We start from the raw sequence: 18,172 nt of genomic DNA, 5'->3' as shown, positions 1-18,172 counted from the left end.
TCGATTTGGGGCTTCCAATTTAGTTTCCTTCCTAAAGTAATTCCCAGATACGTAAAAACATCTGTCTGCCGTGGACGGACGTTATTCATAAAGCCTCTCCCTTTTACAGCTTTACTTTTGTGGAGAATCATAAACTTGGTCTTCTCCACGTTTACCACCAGTTCATGATCGCGGCAAAACTCCTCTAACCTAGCAACCCTTTCTGGGTCTTAGAAATTATAAGGGTGTCATCCGCGAACATTAACAGGGGTATCTTCATACCTGCTAAAGTAGGTGCATCCGTGGGATAGTTAGGAAAAATACTGCACAGCCCTGTTAAAAAATAAAGAAAACAAGGTTGGTGCGAGGACGCACCCCTGACGAACCCCCTTGGAAATTATAAACTTATCCGTGACTTCCCCCTGCATGCCTCAGCGAACTTGAGCGTAGTTAGAGTCATGTAGGGTGACTAAGAGAGACAGAATTTCAGGTGGTATCCCCATATCCAGGAAAACTCTCCACATATTAGTGCGAGGCACCAAATCAAAAGCAGATTTAAGATCAATAAAAGCTGCATAAATAATGCCCCCTCCTATCATAACTACCCGCCAATAAATAATCATGAACCTAAATACCTGGTCTATGGTGCCTGTAGTGGCGACATAAAATCTGTATCGTCTATCCACATCTGGATTCTACATATCAACAACCTGGCAATTTTTTTTTTTTAATACAATCAATAAGGCTTATTGGCCTATAATTGCCAGGTTTAGATCGGTCCCCCTTTTTGAAAATCGTGACGATTACTGCTCCAGACCACGTTTCAGGAATAGAGGCGCCACTAGCTATAGCGTTGGCGAATAGCTGAATGTAGGTCACCCAGTTGTCCTCATCGTGCATAAAGAGGTCCACCGGTATGCAGTCTAGGCCAGGAGCCCTGCCTTTCGGCATTAATTTAGGTACACGTTGGACTACGAACCGGGAGTAGTGCAGTGTCCCAGTAGGATTGGGCATATAAAATTGGTCTGTACTGGCTCTAGTGACAGCAAACTGGGCCTCGAAATGCGAGGTCCACAGCTCCGGTGAGACATGGTTAACTGGAGCTTGATTTGATTTGCCACTACCCCATTTGACAAGGTGCCAACAGTTAGCCATGTTTTTCCCCTTGCTAGCAGTAAGCAAATCTTGCCAACGATTTTCATCCCAGTCCCTTTTAGCTTGTGATAAAATTTGCTTATACCCTGCTCTTGCCTTTTTAATATCTTCCATGCTCTTTAGTCTGATGGCTCTTGATAATGTCCTGTATGCCTCTCTGCAAGATTTATTGTACCAGGTGGCTACCATTGAGCACGTTTCTTTTCTCTGTTTATTTATTTTTTTATTGGAAAATGTTTTGAGTTTGGTAAACAGATCGTTGTGGACCTGTGGGATAGTTGAATATATATCCTCCTGGGTGTCACAGTTGTGGAGGGTAGCTATCGAGCACTCAACCAGCCCCTTCCTCTGTTCTAGGTGCCCTTCATTGCCGATAATATTGGCCCATTTGACTCTCCTGCAATCGTTTGTGAGCTGAACTTCTACTGTTGTCTTCACAGTTTCCTGATGATTATAAGTGGGAAGACCTCGTACCTGCAATAACAGTACAAGAGGGTTGTGATCACTTTCAATCCGCTCCAGTACCACCATATCCAGTAGGGAGGACCAAAATTCTATGTTGAGTAGAATATAATCTATACGGCTACTGCTCAGCCCAATATTAAATGTATGAGAGCCCCGCCTATCTGAATTAGACCTCCCATTCCCTGCCCTTACTCCCCGTTCCAAACATAGCCCTTTTAGCTGTAATGCAGCCTCGGTTAATCTTTTAATAGGTGGAAGTTCAAGGGACGGAATGTCCCATTGTATATCCTCCTCGTCACAAAGGTTGTAATCCTTGTAATCTAAGGGCTCGAAGGAGAAATTAAAATCCACTGCGATTACCAAATTACTGCATCCCTTATGCTGATCTAAAAAAACATCTAAGAGCGCAACTGTGCTAGAGCCTCTACCCCCTGGAGTCCCTCTTGCGTAAACATGAACGACCAGTGTATCTGTTACATTTGCCATCCAGAGTCTAATGACCATAATGTCCCTACTATCAATCTGAACTTCATCCACTGAGTAACCAGATTGCTGTCTGACCCAGATGACAAGTCCCCCTGAGGGTCTGCCCCTCTGTCACTCCAAAGCCGGTTTAAAAAAATTTAGGAACCCAGGGTGATACATTTGTTCTAATGCCCAGGTCTCCTGGAATGCTCAAATATCGTAGCTGTTAATAAAAGCAGACCATTCAGTAGAGGAAGTTTTTGAGGAAAGACCCGCTATGGTCCAACAAACTAGTGACAAGTTTTTTTTTTTAAATCCTTGGTTTGGAGTGTCAAGAATGGCTAAGGGGGTGGGAATGTGAGCATTGGCCGAGTCCTCCACGCTAGATATACTGGTGGACGCAGGGAACTATTCTGAGGGGGTTACAGGTGGATTCTCCTCCCTCACTACCCTGCTCATGTCCACCCCATCTCAGCCTGCTTCCCCCAAGGTGTTGATGCCACCCCTGTATTCTTGGCCTACATCCGTCAAGGTGTTAATACCACCCCCGTGTTCAACCCCTACATGTTTGGAACTCCTGTATGGAGTAGGTTCCTCATTGTTGTGAGTGTTTAGATCTAAGTCGTTCTCGCAATGTCCTCTATATTCTTGAGTGTTTAAAAAGGATGGGCTGATATTTGGTCCAAGTCAAATCAACATCGTTTAAAGAGGCAAAAATATCAAAACGGTTACGTGTGGGAATTGGATTGTTATGTTGACCACTAGGTTGGGGTACCAACCTCCACACGCTGCGCCCACTATCTACAGTCGGTTGATTAAAAAAAAAAGCCCAGAGGGAGAATTTTAATGTCGTCCGTCTCAATATGTCAATTTCCAGCCCTGTCCAAAATGTGCTTTACCAGGCCCGGGGACCCAAAGCTTAGAACCACACAGTCGCCGGACATGGACTTGTGAGATTTGCCAACCCAAGGTACTCTTCAGGCCATTTTGAAATCTAAGAAGAGGTCATGCTTAATACCAGTCCTAGCGGTCAACAAATGTAGGGCCCTATTCCTCAATGAGGATCAGTGTTCCTGGGAAGCGGGCGGTAACACAGGAACATTGGCAAGAATGACTGTGTAGGGTGTCGCATCTGGGGGGAGATGTAAAAAATGTAGTGGCATGCAAATTGTTGGTAGCACGTTGTTGAGGAGCCAGAGTACGGGTGTCACCCACTGTTGCTGCTACGGAGTGTGGTACAATACTTGGGGTAAGATGGGTAGTTTGGTTAGACACGGGTGCTACTGCGGCTGGGGGAGGGCGGCAGTGTACTGTATTTAGGGGTGCCCTGGGATCTGTTCTGGTCACCGGCTGTGAACCCATCTCTTCTCCCTGCTGCACACTAGGATTAAGTGACAGAGCACTAAAGGTATACTGCTCTATTCTTTCCAAAATTCACTCGATCAGAGTCAGTTTTTCTAGTAGCGGGTTCATCAAGGCTCAGAAGTTCTTTTCTATCCATGTAAAAAATACGTCCTCTAACACACATGAAAGTAGATCAGATGTAGTAGCGGTAGCACTTGTGGTACATAGATTTTCGTGGGCATTGCTGGGCTTTACACTGCCTTCACCCCCATTATCGCCCGTCTTGCGTTTAGCAGCTCTTGATACCTGTTGAGTAGGCTTCGAGGGACCTCGAGCTTTCTTTTTTTCCCCAATGGAGGTTCCCCACCACAGACCTGACTCGACTTCTGTCTCCTCGTAAGGACCGTAGGGGTCTTGGCGGTGGGGGCTGGGCTTTCCCAGCTGGAGAGTTGAGTGTGCAAACATACCAGGGGGGTCTGTTTAGATTGTGGGGATCCATCATCGGTGGCAATATGCTCAGGAAAGGGCGACAACACTGTGCTACTTCGTGGTGGTTTGTGTTCTAGCGACAGCCTTCGTTCTGTTGCTGGCCCTCATGAATTAGTGCTGATTCGGCCCTAGACAGAAATGCGTCTAGTGTCCCCACGACTCCTGAGCCCACACCCACCTTGTGCTTATTCATTATTAACCTACAGCCAGATACCGACTGACAAAAACTGCCAGAAACAATGCTTACGATCCACACGTTAGAGGGGTGGCCCAGCCCTGTATCTTCCGGTCTCCGATGGGCTTAGACGGGCCCGTCCTTGGCCCAGGCTTCGTCCCGCGTCGCGGGTGGTGAGGCAGTGCTTTATGTGCGATGACCACATCTCCCCCTCACTCGCGACAGCTGCAGTGGTAGTGTTGCACCCTGGGGGTTGTAGTCCTCTCTCAGGGTGGTAGGAACGAGGCAGGGATGAGTTTTTTTCGTCGCCCTGTGTACTTTTAGCCCTGTTCTCAACAAGAGTCCCTCCAGTACAAATTGCAGCTCACAAGGCGTCCCACACAGCCAGCAAACAGTGAGGCAGTAAAACAGGCAAGGAAAGTCTTTTCTGTTCCACTACCCCCGTGGGGCACATCCACCCCGCAAGGGCCCAGCACAACCACTGGTGCAGTGGCGCCACGACCGTCCACTCTCAGAGGACTCCACCTGGGGCAGCTAGCAGACACCACAGGACTAGTTTGCAGCAAAGTCACCAGCGTGCCTCACATAATGCAGCACTTCCACATAAAAGAGGTTTCCCCCTCATCAGTTGTCTACCCCTCAGGCCACACGCAGCGTTGAGCCAACACTTCACGCAATCAGAATTTACCGCCCCACTGGGGGGGGGGGGAGGGGGGGGGAAGTACCCAGCGTTGCTGCAGCTTCTTTGCGCCGGGCAGCTCCCATCCCAGGTGCAGTAGTGAGTGGTCCAGCAGAAGGCTCCAGCGGCGCTCGAGCAAATATGGCGGAAACTTCGCCCGCACCCGCCTTCTTTGGAGCTCTGTGCAGGCGGGAACCACTGCTCCGGTGTTCCGAGCCCAAGTCTCGTGGGGCCTCCCAGTGCCCAGCACCCGCATCCAGTACAAGACGCTTCAGTCGCTCCGGTCGCACTGTGGTGAGCGCTGCACCTCGCACAGGGGCTGTTGCGCCTGCCCTCAGCAATGCAACTCACCACGCTCTCCTCTGGCCAGTAGGGGAGACAGTGCAGGCATAGCAAGTGGACTCCATAGGCGCCACACCGTCCTCCAACTCCACCAGGCACCTCGCGTAGGACGACACTTCCGCCCAGCACAGCAGTCCGTTTTTATTTATATTGCAAATCTGTGATAACACTTAACACCCCAAAATCTAGGAATTAAGGGTCCCCTGACACCAGAACCTGAGATATGACTGACCTGCATCAAGGAAAAGCCAATAGGAGGCCTCGTGGGTGGGCAGCCTGATCTGTACACCTAAAATAGAATTCTGCCATCTTAAGGAGGTCAGAAATAGTGGGTTTTGGGTTGAATAGGTGACCTACAGCCCTGGATGTGGTCACTTCCGGGGCAGATTAGCAGCTGAGACTAGCTGCCCATTGACTGCTAGTTCTCAGACCCCGAATACCCCTAAATCTAGGATTTAAGGGACCCCTGACACCAGAACCTGAGATCTGAACATCTTGCATCAAGGAAGGACCAATAGGAGACCTGTGGCGCCCAACAACAGTACTTTGCTCACGGCACCAAAGCAAAAGAGGGATACTCTGTTCCAGAGGCAACAGACTTGGAAATGTATTGATGACCCTCATCCTTGGCTAAAACTCGGCACTCCCGAAGAGAGGGACCCCTGTGGAAGCAAGAAGCACCCTCAATCTCTCCTGGGCTAGTGGCAGTAGACCGCTGCAAACCGCAGATAAAAACAATCGCCGGATCCAGCAGGCCCTCTGTGGTATCACCCAAATCCAGTTGGTCTAGTGCATTGTGGAAGTTGAAGCCTCACCAGCCCCGAAGATACAGGCCGCTACATTACAACCCCCGGACCCAATGAAGTTCCAGTACCTTTTCTCTGTGCTTACAGCTGCCAAGGTTTGTTGGTCACCAATCAGGTAACCAACACTCACAATGAACGCTGCATCTACAGGGAACGCCATGCAACCATCTTCCAGCATCAGTAGCTCTGTATCGGTTGTGTTTTTGCATTCTGTTTTTTGCAGCATCGTATATGCAGTAAAAACAGCTCCAGCGCGGATCTCATTCAGCACCAAGGACAGCCAGGACAACTCTGGACTTGACTCCATGAGCTAGGTAATGGTGATCTGACTGTCATGGCCTGCTGATGGGGCCCTCAAGACCTCAACCTTGTAGGGGTTCCAAGTAACTCAACCTGCAAGTGACCAATTGTCGCTAGTATTTTTTGCCATTGACCCCTAGGCTATCTGGTCTATGGATTTTACTTCACCAATTGAATATTGCTTCTAAAATCTATATCTTCGGTTGTAAGTAGCTTATTCCGTTCATTTTGGGGTCTAAATTAAGATAAAAATAGACTATTGTTATAAATTGGTGTTTGCCTTCTCTCTAGTCTTGTCAATTACTTATCGTCCATGTTGTTACTCTGTAATACTTAATACATGTTCCTCTAGTTAAGCCCGACTGCTGTTTGACACTACCAGGACTGAGCTAAGGATTTATTATTATTTTTTTTTCTTGTCCTGATTTATGCGATCTTAATAAATGAAGTGCAATCAGGTCCTCTTGAGTTTAGGCGCCCTTGGAGTAGAATTTGAGGCCTTGCTTCAATGCCACCGATTTCATAGATCAAACATTTTGGTTACTGCATCTATGAGCCAACGGTTTTGATCGCTAAGGATTTATTATTGTGAATCCAAGGACCATCTTTGGGGTATTCTGATAATATTACATGGTAAGGCTAACCAGCCATATCACATAATATTCCACTTTCCTACACTGAGAGACTGTGCCTGAAAGCTAGCTGAGAGAAACTGTTGCTGCTTAAGCTAACCAAAGCCAGCACAGACCCACTGAGCCAAAAGACAGTTTAAGTGACATATGGTAAAATCTTTAGGGTAATCACTAGTGATCTTCACCACTGCCTAGCTTAAGGCAGGACCAATATATTTTCCTGGGCCACATGCGAGAGAAAAGGGGGAAAGAATCAGGCAGCATAGGAATATTTGCATTTCATTAGATCTCATAGGGTGTATACAACTGAGCCAAATTTGGAACGTATGGTTTTCAGCAACGCTGTGTGATTAAAGTACTCTACTTAAAATACTAGCAGAGGGGTTGAACAATACTTTGTGTTTGTGGGCTGACCGTTGAGTTCAGAGTTCCGTTCTTGCACCCAATGCTACCTCCCTGAGAAGCCTGTGACCGCTCATCCTCGCAATCATGAGAGTTAAGTCAAGAAAGGGTTAATCTTGGCCCAATTTGCAAAGCATATTAGGGTGGACAACAGGCAGGGGCGGCTTCCTCATAGGGGGCATACGGGCTGTGCCCACCATTTCAAGCCATCTCCCACTTTGCAATAACAGCACATCAACCTCCTTAAACACTTTATTCATCACTCATGACACTTGTCAATCACAAAGCCTCTCACATGCTCTTTAGCGGAGTCAGCCCTGCCAATTATCGCACATCAGGGGTTAGACTAACGCCTTTACAGTGGTGGTGATCACATCATCCCACTAAAATCTATTAGTCACGCAATATAGCGCCCCAGATAGCATCCGGGGGCATGCTCTAGTAGGGAAGGCTACAATGCATCTAAGCAGCAAGTGTGCTGTGCTACCAAGCTGCAGGCCCTGTCTTCACAATAGTGGCCTTGTCAATCTTACTTTACTTATTTTCACACTAAGATCACATCACCTGTAATGCACCATGCTGCAGAAATAATTTTCAGCCACATACATACTGGGGCAATGTAATGAAGCTGTGCCACCCCATCCAGCTCAGAGTGATGCCATGTGGTCTTTGTCAGCAGAGCATGTGGTGAATACAAACTATCTCGGATCTACCAGCAGAGACCGTATTCCAGTTGCGGCTGGCATGGCTCGCGGGTGGGGGGGGGCAGGGATGGTGGGGGGGTCAGGGTGTGGCTGGAGGTCGCGGGGGAGGCCAGTCACCAATTAAATATGCTGCTTTATGCAACAGAGCTCAACTGTGCCACACATCATACTTAAATTTCACTAGCTACCCTTGTACCCTTGTTATCTTACAGTTTTATTACCTAGTCCAACATTTAGTTACCTTTCTCAGACTGTACGCATTTAAAGAGTGCTTTTTTACTTTTATAGCAATTATTTACATATTAGCTTTTTGGCTGAGCACACATTTAGGCCTTCCATTCAGTTACTCTGCCAACACACATTTGTTCGCATATTGGCATCGTAGTCTTTAAAATTCATCTTTGCAAGCCTTTGGCATCCTCATCTTTAAAATGTATCTTTGCGTGCCTTATGCACTTGGAGTTGACAAATTTATGCTCAATTTATTTTCTGTGCGCGTACATACCCGTTTTAAAGGTCAGCCTACCGGCATCGGTTAACATTTTAAACAAGAGGAAATGCAAACGCTTTAGAAATGGAAGAGCAGGATCACACATATACTAAAAGCGACCACCGAGATTACATAAGGGTTGCAAGTCCAAAGCAGACAACTTTAAAACTCTTAAACCAGCGTAAAGTTCTCAGCGCAGCCTGATCATCTTGTATTTTTGGTAAAATTATTTAATCTCACCGTGCCAACAATTAAGAATGTGTGTTTGACAGACTGGAATGCTTATAGGGGGGGATATCTGTACCCCACCATTGACCCCAGCTCAAGATGAATTGTTGCAGGCATGACACGAATCGCCCCTTGACAACACAATGTATACTTTCACTTGTTTGGGAGCCATGTAAGATAAGAATATATTGTAACGAAGTACTGTGCCTGGTGTTGATGATTCCTATTGTTAATAAAAAGATATTAAAAAAAAAAAAAAATGTGTGTTTGTGTAACGTAACTGGGGCTCATGTAAAAGCACTCCTATACCTTCCAGTGGAGTTCACGCTATATAAAAAAATGTGTATACAACAAAACCAGAAACACGTGGCACGTGCATCTACTGGTGCACCGTTTTGGGAACCGTGCTTCTAATGTCTATGCTTTTATACGCTTTTGGGGCTGTGACTCCTTTCAAATAAAATAAGAGTGGTTTAAAGCAAGCTGGCAAACTGCATAAATGTGTTAGGAAACCACACGTTTGATTTATGTGCTTTCTAGCATACATTTGAAGCGTGCATTGTAATATTATTTATAAGGAGCAAGATCAGACATACATTAAAGGCTAGCACTTACATTTACTAGAGGTTGCAAGGTTGCTTACGTGCCTATGAGTGTGTTGCACTCTAATTTTTTTAGTTTAAACAGTGCGATTGGCTTGAAGGTATTGTAGCACTTTGTTTGAGCACCAGTTACATTACACGATGACACAGATATTTTTGCTAGGCATGGGGAGATTGAGTAATTTGCTGAGAATTGCAGGATGTTGAGCTCACAAAGAGACCTGGACCTGGTTCCCCAGCTCAAAAGTTGCCAACTCTCGCCGTTTCGCCACATCCGCGTTATTACACACTTACTCAGAGCCTTGCTTTCTTCAGCCTTCTGACAGAGGGCGCTTTAAGCACAGCATATGCAGAGGTGTAGCAAGGATACATGTGCCTGCTGGGGGAGGTGTCCATCTCTAAACTTGGGCTGACCTTCAGCACGTGTTACACTTGTTAGCACTGTCTGGGCACAGGTTTCAGTTCATTAGTACCGGTTCAATGCCCACATATAGCATTAAGCAACAGAAAGGTGACCAGTCAACCCTTGCAAAGGGCATTCCACTGCACATCCCTGCGTTTTCAGTAACTTTTGAACCGTTTAGACTAGAAACTTTTTTTATTTTTTTAAATCTGCAGATAGTGCATTTTATGATGGATTATGTGGCAAATGCAGCAAATCCATAATAGTGTGAACAATTCTGTCACAGCACAAATTGCCTTTCTCAACAAACTAGTCATAACACTTTTACAAAGTTTCAGTAACTTATATTGCAAAACTGCTCAAAAAGCTAAAATTTACAACCCCCAAAAAGTATTATTAATCAGATACGCGAAACCTAATGAATTTACCAATGCTTGTTTGAAACTGGTGTGATGTGGAACAGAAAAGGCAGTGTTGTTTCAATGCTAGAACACAGCTGGTGAAATAAGGGGAACCTCATCTTCAAATGTCCTGGCCTCTGCTGGTCTGGGCAGGGAACAAAAGTGGAGCTCTGGAACTTTTCAAAGTCACAGGCCAGATTTCAAGCAGGAGCACACAGGACGCGTGGCATGAAAGGAATCGAAATACACAAGTCATGTCGAAAAACAAATCCCATTTTTTTTTTTTAATTGGGTTAAAATAACCGCTTCACAGAGTTCTCCTCTCTTTTATTAACAGCAGTAAAATAGACACAACGTGGTTCTCATGAACCCGTCTAAAATGCTCCTTGAAGGAGAATGCAGTAGCAGCTTCTCCCCTCAATATAATGTAAACATCACCTACACATTAGATCTTCGCTTCTCCCTTGCTGCAAGATGTGTGCTGGTCCACGCAAAGAACTATCTGGCCACGTTGCAGTCCCCACCCACAGGGGCATCGTTGTGATTAGCGCAGCAGAAGCAGTGGCATTGGCCCCAGCTGTAGGAGGCGCTTTCTCCACCCCAACTGGGAGTGTTTTTTTTACTACCAAACTGGTCCCAGAGCAGGTCCATTTTTCTTGACAGACCTATGGCCGATATCACCCTGCTGTGCCACAGGTTAGCAACGGCGAGCTTCAATTCTCTCACATTCACCAGCTCCATGCAACTCAAAAACTATTTTTACGCCCCATCAATTTCATATGTCACCATCCGCCGCTAACAATAGGGCACCAGAGGCAAACTACCTCAACCACCATAGCTGGGGCCAAGTAGCCTCCTGAACAGGATCCGACAACCTCTTTTAAGAACTGCTTCTTCCATATAGTCTTTTACATCCTTAATCACTTCACTCAGGAAGGCCCTTGGGTACCATTGTTAGTGGATCAATTCATAGTTCCACCTCTGTCCTCCAGCTGTGTGTTGCACGGTTCAGAATTTACCGACGGTTGTGTATCATATTTCAGTCCTCCACTCTTTTGCTCATGGAAAGGGATTTTCTCTTTTCTATTCCCTTTCCGTTCGCTGCCAGATCACCTGCTTTAGTGTTTAAGGCCTCAGAAGGCTGAGTGTGTGGTGGTGGTAGCAAGCCTTAGCTAATTTTTATGGAGTTCTTGGTGCATATTTAAGGCTTCGGCATCCATTGTTTCCTGTATGCCCTGTTCACTCAATTAGTTTTGGTGATGAAAGATCTACGGATTTGTCAAAATTAGTTGAGACTTTTCAGACACGGTTCTATCAGTACACCAAATAATTTTTATTCATATTATAGTACAACAATAAAACTTCAGGTCTTCTTGGCGAAAGGCTAATCTGCCGCCAATGCCCACTCATGGAATACCGAAGAAGTAGAATGGACATAATGTTTTTTTATAGTAGACCCTGATATGAGGAGACCGAGGATCAACCTCTGAAGCTGGAAAGTCATGTGTCCTCCAAGGCGGTCTGTACATACGATTAAAACCATGGACTTTCAAGAGCTTCATGCAAGACAATGGATTGATGCAGCCTTTTCTGGTATACCAACTTGTCTCCCAACATTCCAGTACTCACTTGTATCTTTACATTTGGATTAAAAGCTCTCATTGTGCAAAATGCTTGAATCCCATTATAGCCCATTTGCTCTCTCAGTCTTTAGATGCCCTCCCCATGTTATACACCCGAAGTGGCATATAAAAATCAATACAGATTGTGGCTGCAGGCAAGAACGCAATATCAGATCATCGAACTATGTCCTACCAGTGAGGGTTATGGGATACCAGTGAATGCAGATTACAAGTTTTTACAACAAACATATGTGATGGAAGTAAATTAAAATTGTTCCATGATTCTATCACCGGAGATAGTAGACAGTGAGGCATGAAATAGCAAGGCTAGTAGTAAATACTAGGTAGTGTTGGAAAATTCTTGTTTACGTCGATGTGTACAGGGAAGCGCCTCGAAAGCAGTAGCATCAATCTGTAGACGTTTCCGCACTGCAAGAAGGGGTGCGGCAAATCCGATCCTAGAGTTCCACAATGGTGATGAGCCATGCTGTGACCGCTACCAAAGGTAACACAGGAGGAGGGCCAACGGCAGCAACAGAGGCAATAGAGGACAGATCCTACTGTTGATGTTGCCAGCATTTGTGGGAAAATTTGCCTCTAGGAACCCCACTGCAGGAACATATTGCTGAATCCAAGTAGTGTAAGAAGTAACCTTGGTGTACACTCCGGGGCGATCCTGTTGAGCACATCCAGTCCCCCAGCTCACAATGCCTGCCAGGTACCAGGTACCATTAGATTCACAGACCAAGGGCCCTCCGGAGTCTCCCTGGAAAAGAAGACAAACCATGCAATGAGTGTCCCCGATTTACAGATAAAAAAAACTTCTCCAGGCCGACAAACAGTAGAGAAAATTGGAGAGACAGGTTGGTCTGGGGTTTACTATCAAAATATTGAGATATAAATGGTAAACAGAAGTATAATCAGAAGATCAGGTATACTATACTTAACTCCACATCTATGTGCCTTGATGATGGATCGATCTTCAAGATGCGCAGATGTGAAGTTAAGAATAGTAAGTCTATCGACAAACCAATATATACTTACCTTCACCATACTCTGAGTGTCGAAATTCTGACCATGGTATATTTGCATTTTGCCATCACTATTCTGAAACGCAACTGGTTCTGGAGCCGGGAGGTCTATATAGGTAAATTCATTGCCACGTTTGTAATTTGTAAGAAAATCATTGACTATATAAATGACTTCTATTAAGGTTTGTTATATAGAAGCATCATACAAGGCTATTCTAACATTTAGCATGCACGCAGACGTCTTGGAACCGCATTATACATCCATGGTTCAGAAAGAAGGCTGTGAAACAGGTAGGGAAAGGCAAGAGATCTATGGGGAAAGCCAATTTAGAGTACAGTAAAGATGAGTTTAGAAGGGGGACAAGTCTTTTGAAATGTGGTTAGCGATCGAATTTTGACAATTTTCCCAGAGAACACATTTCATCAGAAACCTTATGTTCTAAACATAGGCTTTCGTTTAAAATAGGCTATGGATTCCAGGAAGGAACGTCCTTGTTCTCTTCAAAATGAACCACATTTAATTCTAGATAATCAATGACTTATAAAAGAAAAACCAAAACTGCAAAATGGTGCTGCGGATGCCTTGGAGTCATTCAGTAACCTTCGGTCTTGAGACAGGTGGATTCAAAGAAGAATCAAGGGGCAGACTGGTTTAAACATATGATCTTGGGGCAAAGATTGCTCTACAGAGCAGATCTTTGGGCACATGGCATTATATCTGTGACCTTGATAGAAAGTCCAGTATTAAAAGGCCTTAGTAACATACAGAGGTATAACAGGTGGCGGATAGAGGGGTGTGGTGAAAAAGATTATAGAGTGACTGAGTGATAAAGAGGGAAACACTGGAGAAAAGCTTTGAGTTGCTGGCTGGAAACGTTTTAGGACTGCCGGGTTGGAATTTTCACCTGCTTTCTGAATACGATGTACTACTGAGAATCTTTCCAGACGCTTTACTCCCCTTCTTTCCTGGAATCCTACAATCTATACTCGTACCCGGCCGGGTTGGAATTATCACCGGCTTGGGGACTTCACTGAGTTCACGCAACTCTCCACAGCCCTGAAGAAGTTGTGGGACTACTTTACCCCGATGAAACACGTGTTGGCTGGTTGAGTCTTCACCACAATAAAAAAATATACAGCATAAACTTAAGAACTCTGTACATATGTTTACGTCTACTCTTGTATAAACTTGTTTCATTATGTATGTGTGCCCAGGATATAGCTATACTGTTTTGCTGTTCGGTCCTCCCTACACACATCAATGGGTTAAAAGGGTCTCCCCTTCCTGGTTAGCACCATACCCACCAGTTCACTCATTTACACAGAACGTAAATTTGCTGAGCGCCATTACTTCCTATTCACTAAAACCCTTACCTTGGCTGTCAACTTTGAATTTATTACCCATTTTCTGCTAATTCAAGTCTGCATGATGCCAAGCAAACTTGCAGAAGTAGGTCACTCAAAACTGTTGAAATATGCCTGGCCCATATAAAGATGAAATTCTTACTTGCAATAATTTTAAAACACTAAAAAAGTGAGCCTTACCCAGGATCCCAAAATCCCTAAGGTAATCAAAGGCAAAGAGAGATGCAGTTAGAGTAAGGCATAGAAGAGAATTTATTTTATCTACAAATAGATAGAAGATGGGGGGGGGGGAGTTTACTTTCCCAAGGGGCTCATTTAGAAGGTGGGGGAGTACTTCCCCACTTTGCTCATGCCTTAAAACATCTCTGAAGGGGGAAAGGAAGAAGTGAAAGGCAGAAAAATAGTGGCAAATGGTAATTGCAGGAATGAAAAAGAATCTGCAGGAGAGATCCGCCAGTAGGAGGGGGAAACTGTGTTTTAGGGGGGGGTGGGAGATTGTTGGGGGTGTATGAACCAGGCATGATGGGGCATTAAGTCTATGCTTCCTGATATTCGTAGCTTTTGAGCAAAACATTGAGCCCCGGCACAAATTAAGCACTGATCCAACTGTTTCCCATATTCCCTTGCTTGGTGTTCGGACTGCAAGCACTCAGCATACCCCATTCCTAAGAACATCCATTGAGTCACACACAGACTTCTTGGCTGAAAAAAACAAGTACAAATTGACAAATATCTGCTCGGACTCGCACCAGACGGGCACAGAACACTGATGTTCCTCTAACGCTTTGATAAACGCGTACGTTTTGCCTTTGCCCATCAGAATGGACACATTTAGGAATGCCATATAGATGCAACAGGGAAAACGAGAGAACCATTTTCAATTTTCTGTTGCATTATTAGGATTAGACATTTGGAAATCACATTACAAATGATTACAAGCATTGCCCAAACAAAATACGTTTATTTAAAAAAAAAAATAGCAATTAAAAGGAACATATCGTAATACATGTTTTTATGTTTTTATGTTTTTATGTTTATTTTTGTGGGTCCCAAATGTATTTTTAGGAATGGAAAATCTAAGGTTCATAGGGAGATTTCAGTGCAAATATAACCTGGGGAAAATGAACCCCAACCTTGCTCTAGACTACTTACCATTATGATTTAGCCTCAGGACATATTTCCATTGCCCTGCTTGGTGGCACTCAGATACTTCAAAGCCACTCACCTGGCAAGAGTCTTTTCCTCCAGCCTTATAGCCAGCGCACATCATGTCACTGAGGATTATGGGTAGAGTTGGGCTCACAGCTGAACCGATATGGTAGAGGTCATCACAGGTTGAGCTGTCAACGATTGGGACCATCACCTCCTGCAGAGTCTGGGGCGATGGGAGAGGAACTGTAGAAATAGTAATTGATAATTTGTTTTCGATGACGCAGAACAGGCTCAGACAATCCTTTAACTTGTCCTGACGTGCACCGATTAGCGTGAATAAGATAATTCACCCTCGTGAGCAATGTAACATAATTCATAAAGTGGGATTTAGTGTATTCAAAACCCAGTTGTAAACTACTTTTGTTGCAAACCAAAATTAGAATAAGTGCTTCCTTAACCCCTTGAGTGCCCATGATGAGATGGTCTCGTCATGGGCCGCGGTTGCACTGTGCCCATGACGAGCCCCGCCCGCTAATGAAACGCCCGGCACAGGGCGTGGAAAGGGCGGGGCACACAAGGGGTTAAAGAGAAAACATCTATTCTCGGAAAGACTAAGCAACTTCATGCACTCTAAGCCAGCATGAAAGCAACTTCTGTCATTCCCTCATGGGGCGTCAGAACATCTGAGATGGTGGCGGGAATTTAGGGTGGATACGTCCATATTTAATTAGAAGACCATGAGAGGAATCAGATCTAATTTAGGCTTGCCCATCAAAGACCACTTGACTCTGAAAGTTAATGCCGGAGATGTGGCACACAATACTCGTGAACTGAATTTGGTCAGCGAGATAGGCAAGTCAAATTGATCATAAAAATCCAGCAAATTTATTCCACCGCTCACTCCTTTAATTTAATTTGTAGAACTACCCATTTCATACTAGTGCAGACTGGTAGATCATCATGATGAACTCTTGCATCCCGATCCCATTTTGGTTTCTATACTATTGATTTTTTGCGGATCCAAGAATGAATGACTTCACTCTTTACTGTTCTTCCTTTAAAACAGTTCTCGCCACTCTTGATAAGTGGACTTCGTATTGTTGGACCTCATTTCCTTTAAAGGAGACTCCGGATATGAAAGAACTCCCAGTTGTTTTGTGGCCTCAGATGACAAGCTGACAGGAGCGGCACGTGCAGGTAAAAGCGGTGGGGTGGGGTGGGGGGAGGGAGTATTCAACAGAAGACTACGATGAGGGCTAATTAAATAAATAATTGCTTTTCCCTCGTCCTCATCTGTCTAATCCCCCCACACCGCCTCACCGCTCTTACCTGCACGGGCCGCTCCTGCAAGCTGAATGCTAAAGAGTGAACGTATTACAAGTTCCACCCTAAAATACTCAGATTTCTGGGTCAACAGCAGCCTCAAAGATGCATTTAGTGCTCCTAATAACACTATAACAATGTTAGTCTGACAAATATTGCTTACCATGCAATGTTAAACGAAAAAGGAGTTAGTATGCGCACCTTATGTAATTAGGCCCCACATGGTTCAGCCTCACCATTCCTTTATATCCCCAAAGATTGCTAAGTGTTTCTACTCCCAACCTAGGGAGATATCCCTTAGCTGGAATTTACCAAATTAAGTCAAATAACAGCACATGAAATTTCAATGCATGCATAAAAAATGCGGTTGCTTCCATCCTTATACAAATCCTCATAGAATGAAGAGCTTCTATACCCAAAGAAACAACGTTTGTCTTGTGAAAAGGGAAATCATTTTTTGGTCCCACCACTGACTTTAGGTGCCTTCATTGTGAATACAGTTAGTCCATCTCCCTGTAGTGTGTGCATTGACCAGATGACTTTTTCACTGCCATTATTTGGTCTCAGGGGGGCACCAATGCCTTCATTCAGGGAGGAGAAAAGTAAGGTGGTTTCTATCCCTCCTCAGTGCTCATCACCTTTCACCTCTCCCTTGTTAGGGATGCCCTGAACTTGCTACCAAGTTGTTTCCCTGACAAACTTCCATAGTGATTTTGAGCCAAAGGGAGACAATGAAACTGTGGTGCATCTTCAAAAATATCCCCAGGATGAGGACTGTCCTCTCGGGCCCCAAGCGAACCCCTCAAACATTCCCTGTATCGAGGCCCAGCACTACCCGTGGGCAGGCAGAGGGACTTGGGGAGGCAGGGGCTTAGCCCAGGCCTCTTTATTAAGGGCATCCATCTCACGCAGACACAGCCGATGATCAGTGTAAACCTCTCATTGGATTTGTTCCACTCCAGGGCCAGCACATGTATAGCCCAAGGAAGCCGGTTCCTACAACGGTCAACATTCCTGATTGAAGGCCTGGCTCTGTGGCTGGCCTGAGCCTGGCTTTACTTCTTTCGGATTGGGCACAAGAGCTGGGCAGAATAGGACTGCTATGTAAATCTAATGTCCCCAGAAGAAGGAGGTTGGTTTCTAAGGGGGGAATGGTAACCATTGGTTAAGGCTTTCTGGATTTTTCAATGGTTAGTTGGATGCTGTTTATATCTGGTGATTCGGAAAAGATTGACTTGCTCAAGCTCCGCAAGCCATATTGAGGATGAAGAGGTGGTTGGAGGCTGTGCACCTCTCTTCTTCTCCGGCATCACCCTTTTCTCAGGAAGGGCGTTAGAGAGAGTCAGTAGACCCTCTCCTGAAAGATTATCCTCTCTACAGCGGTCTGAAGCCTTAGAAACCAACTTTATCTACTACAAACCTATTCTAAATTCATAGCACTGGCTACCTCCCAAACTCCACCCACAAGGCTGCCACAACGGATAGCCAACTTAGACTGTTATGGGTCAGTTTCCGGCCCCAGGGTAGGAGTTCGTAAAAAAGAAATGAAGACCCATGAGAATGGGTTAGATTGACGGAAATTAACAGCCCTCCAACACCCAAAGGTTGCATTGTAATG

The 18,172-nt window shown here is 45.1% G+C and overlaps 1 protein-coding gene across 2 annotated transcripts in view; it reads right to left on the bottom strand.

Moving 5' to 3' along the window:
• Nucleotides 1–18,172, bottom strand: part of LOC146811661 (serine protease 27-like) — a 333,108-nt gene that overhangs the window by 223,717 nt on the left and 91,219 nt on the right. The window contains exons 5-6 of one of the 2 annotated variants that reach the window (XM_085618631.1): nt 15,305–15,474; nt 11,371–12,449 (exon numbers count right to left, since the gene is read on the bottom strand). The exons of the other annotated variant lie outside the window; for it this stretch is intronic. Of the exons in view, the coding sequence (XP_085474757.1) occupies nt 12,180–12,449; nt 15,305–15,474 (440 nt within the window). The 3' untranslated portion in view covers nt 11,371–12,179. Of the gene's footprint in view, nt 1–11,370; nt 12,450–15,304; nt 15,475–18,172 lie in introns of those variants that run through there. 2 annotated transcript variants of the gene reach the window in all.

This window comes from Triturus cristatus, chromosome 7 (genome assembly GCF_964204655.1).
Source record: "Triturus cristatus chromosome 7, aTriCri1.1, whole genome shotgun sequence".
In the NCBI taxonomy this organism is placed as follows: Eukaryota; Metazoa; Chordata; class Amphibia; order Caudata; family Salamandridae; genus Triturus; species Triturus cristatus.
This window is presented reverse-complemented; position numbering and strand designations above follow the sequence as displayed.